The sequence below is a fragment of the Sinocyclocheilus grahami genome, unplaced genomic scaffold (genome assembly GCF_001515645.1).
Source record: "Sinocyclocheilus grahami isolate Dianchi unplaced genomic scaffold, SAMN03320097.WGS_v1.1 scaffold27.1, whole genome shotgun sequence".
NCBI classification, from domain to species: domain Eukaryota; kingdom Metazoa; phylum Chordata; class Actinopteri; order Cypriniformes; family Cyprinidae; genus Sinocyclocheilus; species Sinocyclocheilus grahami.
In genome coordinates, this window is record NW_015505206.1 from 2,163,316 (window position 1) to 2,168,775 (window position 5,460).

The 5,460-nt window shown below is 37.6% G+C and overlaps 1 protein-coding gene across 1 annotated transcript in view; it reads right to left on the reverse strand.

Annotated features, from left to right (window-relative positions):
* Nucleotides 1–5,178, reverse strand: part of LOC107567894 (ras-related protein Rab-40C-like) — a 32,727-nt gene extending 27,549 nt beyond the window's left edge. Inside the window, exon 1 of the mRNA XM_016253676.1 lies at nt 3,977–5,178. Within this exon, the coding sequence (XP_016109162.1) occupies nt 3,977–4,118 (142 nt within the window). The 5' untranslated portion in view covers nt 4,119–5,178. The remainder of the gene's footprint in view (nt 1–3,976) is intronic.
* Between the last annotated feature and the right edge of the window lie 282 nt (nt 5,179–5,460).

The window sequence follows — 5,460 nt, forward strand, 5'->3', positions numbered from 1 at the left end:
AAAAAAAAAAAGGGAAAAAAATTTAAATTCTGGACTAACGACCTTGTAAAATATTATAATGGCAGTGCATCAAATTCAGTGTCATCAGTTTGCCTAAATGAACACAGAACGTTTTACGCACCATTTACACGTGGTAGGGAGCAGGTGTAAATTTATTTCCTATTAACGAACATTTTGAAAATACGAACATTTTCATGAATTCGAATGTTTATGTCAGAACGGCTTTACGAACGATTTACACAAATTCGTTCTGCTTGTGTTTCATGAATGAGGCCCAATGAGAGCAGTGTCATAATGATGTCTTTTTGAGGGTTTTGCTCAAAATAACACATTCAGAATAACTCTTGAGGTTTAGCTGCAAGGCTAAGGGTTTAGGCCTCATTTTGGTTAAAGTACTAATGGAACGTGTGACAACGGGGAGAAAGTCTATAGCAGTGGTTTTGTACCTGGACTAGGGCAGTGCTACATATTTTCAAAATGGACTGGTCAACTAATTGGTCTTAAAGGAATAGTTCAATCAATAATTACAATTCTGTCATCATTTATTCTTTGTGTTGTTCCAAACCTGTATGACTGTATTTCTTCTGTTGGCTTCCACTGTGTGGACCAAAAAAAACAAAAAAACAGACATTTCTCAAAATGTCTTATGTTCCACAGATAAAGTCATACAGGTTTGGAATGACATGAGGATAAGTAAATGATGGCAATTCTCATTTTTGGCTGAACTATCCCTTTAAGGAAGCCCTTTATGAGCAGTCTGCTATCAAGCTGATTGCTAATTAGACATTTCTTATAGGGATGCATTGAATTGATGAAAAGTCAAGTGATAGTAGAGACATTTATGTTACAAAATATTTCTATTTCAAATAAACACTGTTCTTTTGATCTTTGTATTCATCAAAGAATCCTGAAAAAAAATGTATCATCACAGTTTTCAACATTAATAATAAGAAATGTTACTCCAAATCAGTATTTTAATATTATAATAGAAATAAATTACATTTTAAAATATATCGGTACACAAAATGTAATAATATTAATATTTTCATGTATTTTTGATCAAATAAACACAGTCTTCTCTAGCATGAGACTTAAAAAAAAAAAAAAAAAACATTAAAACAATATTACTAACCCCAACCTTTTGATCATTAGTGTACATTAGACACGCAAGGTTCTTGGATTCTTAAACACTTAGGCACAGAGCAACAAAAATTAATCTCGAGATGCATTTTTAAAAGTTGGACTATTTTAACTTGACATGAAGTCTTAAAAAAACTCATTTCTGAGAGAGTCTAAACAACTAAAGTACACTACCAGCATACTAAATAAAGCACTGCCACTAAAGATGTCAAAACGCAAGTTATGTAACTAATAAAAAAAAAATTAAGATAAACAACCTCACTAATCAACTGGCTGTTTGTAGTCAACCACCATGACCCATCGTAATATTGGACACCAAATGGCTAGCGAAAATAATTACGAACCACAAAAATCCATTAATATACTAAATGATTAACATGACATAAGCTGAATTGGAATAATGTAAATTCCTGTTTCTAATTGTCTCTTTGATGACATTAAAAGGTTTCATGGTCCTGCCAGCAATAATTAACCAAACAAAGCAAAGAGGATATGGGAAAGTATATACATCTCCTCCTTTTTAAAGGTCAACGCGCCCATTTATCATGCTGTCCTAACAATACACAATTATATAGTTTGTTGCATTTTACATTTATTTCACTTTCATCGCTGTTTCCTCACAGTCCGTGACTTAATCAGAACAGAACAGATAAATAAGGAAAGGAAAAATACTGTCTAAATGGAAAACACTCTCTGGTCATGTTGTTACCGCTGTGCTTGTCTGTGCCAAATCCATCTGCCGATCACTAGCAGCCAACCAAGATGTCTGCATCTGCAATTTTAGACTCTAAATATTTACAGATGTCCACTCAAAGCCAGTGCAAAAAGACAGATCAATCAGAGTAAACAACCAAAGACCCCATTTATATGAATACAAACGGCAAAATCTAAAACTACTGCAAAGGCAGTTTAACGAGGCTTCTCTGAACTCAAGAAATCCAAAATGAAATTTGTAATCTAGCAGATGCGTTTATCTAAAGCAAGTTACAGTAAACTTATTACAGGGACAGTCCCCTTGAAGCAAACTGGGGTTAAATGCCCATGACCTTTGGGGTTGCCAGTCTAGATCCTTAACACCAACCACATGTCCTCCTTAAAAAAAAAAAATCTAAAAGCAGTTTTATATAATGAGATAACGTTTAAACCAAAAAAGGAAGTTTTTATATTCATCAGGCTTTAATATTCCACCTTGCGCACTACCAATTCCTCTACACACCAAATGTATAATTCATTAAAAAAAAAAGCCTATCAACATTTAAACCATCGGAGCACGTCAGGATGGCATCTCCCTCAGGGAAATATATATGCCTGCAGCGTAATTCACCATCGCTGAAACCACGGACAGATCGTGGAGCCATCTGTGTTGATTCTGAGTGATGGTACAAGGCGACTCGATTGAAGCTGGACCAGCAAGCTCCCCTAGGAGATCTCGGAGAAGAGCAATCACTGAGATCTCTTACACCCATAAAACACACACTGTTCCCTAATAGCTTCAACCAACAAGATAAACAGCAGCCCATATGTATGAAAAGCGACAGAAGAGCAACCCAGCTCCTGTTCGCCTGCACACATGAGGCTCATTTGGATATGAAAGGCATATCGGTCTATAATTGGTCTATCACCTCACTGGCTTCAGCCTAATGACAGAGCGTGGATGATCTCATTACAGCAAATGGAAAGCTGTGAAATAAATCAGATCAAAAGAAGCTTGTGCTTAACCGGTCTTGACGGTGTGCTGTACTGACCTGTTCAAAGAAAACAGACATACAAACACACTTCACACTTCTTAGTTATATTTACTTTGTGTGTCTTGTATCCTGAGGGAGATCGCTGCACTGGAACACTCGCCAAAAACATCTTGTACAATCTTGACTAATAGATAAAAGATTGAGTAATAAATAAGTCAATCAATATTGACTTTATGACCAATACTAATACATATTATTTTTGATAGCGTCTTAGAACTACTTTTTAAGTTAAACCTACCTTACCTTAAGAAAAAAAATTTACCATTGAATAAGGGAGCACCTAATAACAGCACTCAGCTGTGCAGTAACGATGTATTATAATAATCATAACTGGATAATTACTCGACTCTTTAAATAACTCAAGCAAGACACGTTATCGGTTATTGGGCACTTATCAGTCATAAAAAATAATATGGGTTAATCCAATTATTATATGTTTAAGTGTCCAATACGCAAAATGTGGAACTGATTTTAATGATTTAATACGTTTTACACAATAATAACTTACTGATCGTTGTACTACAACAATCATATACATAATACATATTTTATTACTAATAATATCGGATTTATTTGTTTATTTGTTTATTTATTTAGTTGATTTGCATAAATCGTTACATGAAAATTAATGGCTAGTAATTAAAAACTTCACCACTTATTTGAGAACCAATAACCAATTAAACTGAAGTTGGTTAATACGGTTTAAAAATAAAAAATATTGTTCAAACCGATTATCGGATCTCTTCTAACAAACATGAAGTGTATGTCATACAACCACTGAGCAGAAAAACGTGCAGCTTTTATATAACAATCTAAAAGTGAACATTGCACAATCCTGCAAAAGATAACGATAATAATAAACTGTGTTTCCACCTCCTGTAAGTCACTGACAGCAACAATATGGCACCCGCAGAATGACTCATCATATTCAAAAGAAGAATATTGACCATGTTAGTTGGCAAACCTGTTAAAATCACAATTATATGAATGGCTCACTGAGCGTCAGCCTTGCTGTGAGATTACTCTGGCTGAAGGATGTGTTACTCGCAGTCTGCGTGAAGATGTGTGGGAAGTGTTGACTAACTCACCGCTGCTGTAGGCATATGGAGACTCAGCAGAACCGTCTTGAAGGCTGTCCAGGATCTCTCCTTTCCCCACATCGCTATCTCCCACCAGGAGGAACTTGAGCAGGTAGTCGTAGCTCTTCACAGGGCTGCCCTGGGCGCCCATGATTGCTCACATCAGAGCCAGAGCAAAGAATAGGAGACAACTGTGTGTGTCCCTCTCTGATTCCTCCAGAGCTCTGGGGGTCTATGAGTCTCTTGTGTCAGGTCTATCTTTGAAAGGGTGCAAGGCCAAATCTGCAGACAGACCAAATCAAACCATTTCCCTCCCTTCCAGTCCAGACCCAGAAGCGTTTAGTCTTTAAAATATCCAGTCGTATTCACTCTTCCAGTCTTAAAATAATATCAGTGTACAGATGCTTCAATGGCTGGCAAACTGAACCGCTAGGTTGTTTACATTTCTTCACACGAGCTCAAATCGTCGTTAATGATACAAAATGAAAAGAACACGTAAAAACAAAACATTTACCTCATCGTGGCAAGTTATTGCTATGATAGAAAAGCAACTGAGCTATCGAGCTAGTGCATTGTTAGCATGCGCCTGCCAAGCTGTCAACACAAAGAAATAATCTCATTACAATCTTATCTAGAAACCACCTGCACGGTTATGACAAAATTACTAACAAGAATGTATATTTGTTATCGTAAAACTGATTAAAACCCAATTAAGATGAGCCGTTGTTCAGATGTAGTAACACAGCATCGGCTAACGCTACTAGCTATGAGCCTAGCGAGTCAACAACAGGCGCAAAACATTGATTTTATACCATAATTCTCTAGTCCAGCATAAGCTCCTCACGATTTCAACATATTCCTGGTGAAATGAGAGAAAGAAACGTTAGGCTGAATCAAGAAGGACATCCACAGTCGCGCTTGAGTTAGCTTGAGCAGTCGATGCTAGCGCGTCACGGCTCCCTTTCTCTGTTTCCCTCTGAATAACAAAGATTGCTGAAGGTTCACGCGTCGCGTCTCGGGATCTATGCGCGTTATCAGGCTGCGGAAGGTGAAGGATTATTACACGAGAATCCGAGCCGCTGGATATGATTGCTTGTGCGGTAAATGCTCTCGGATACCCAAATTTGTCCCATGTTCTCTCACAGAGGAGCGGAGAGATCACACACACTGTCACGCTGAGCTTTCACCTCTGCGTTCTGACTGACTGTACCTCCCCCTACACACACACACACACACACACACACACACACACACACACACACACACACACACACACACACACACACACACAGGTTTACAGGTTTACAAAGTGGGGACATCCCATAGGCGTAATGGTTTTTATACTTTTATTGCCCTACACCAACCCTACCCATAAACCTACCCCTCACAGGAAACTTTGTGCCATTTCAGATTTTCAATACACTCCATTCTGTGTGATTTATAAGCGTTTTGAAAAGTGGGGACATGGGGTAATGTCCTGAAAAGTCACCTTC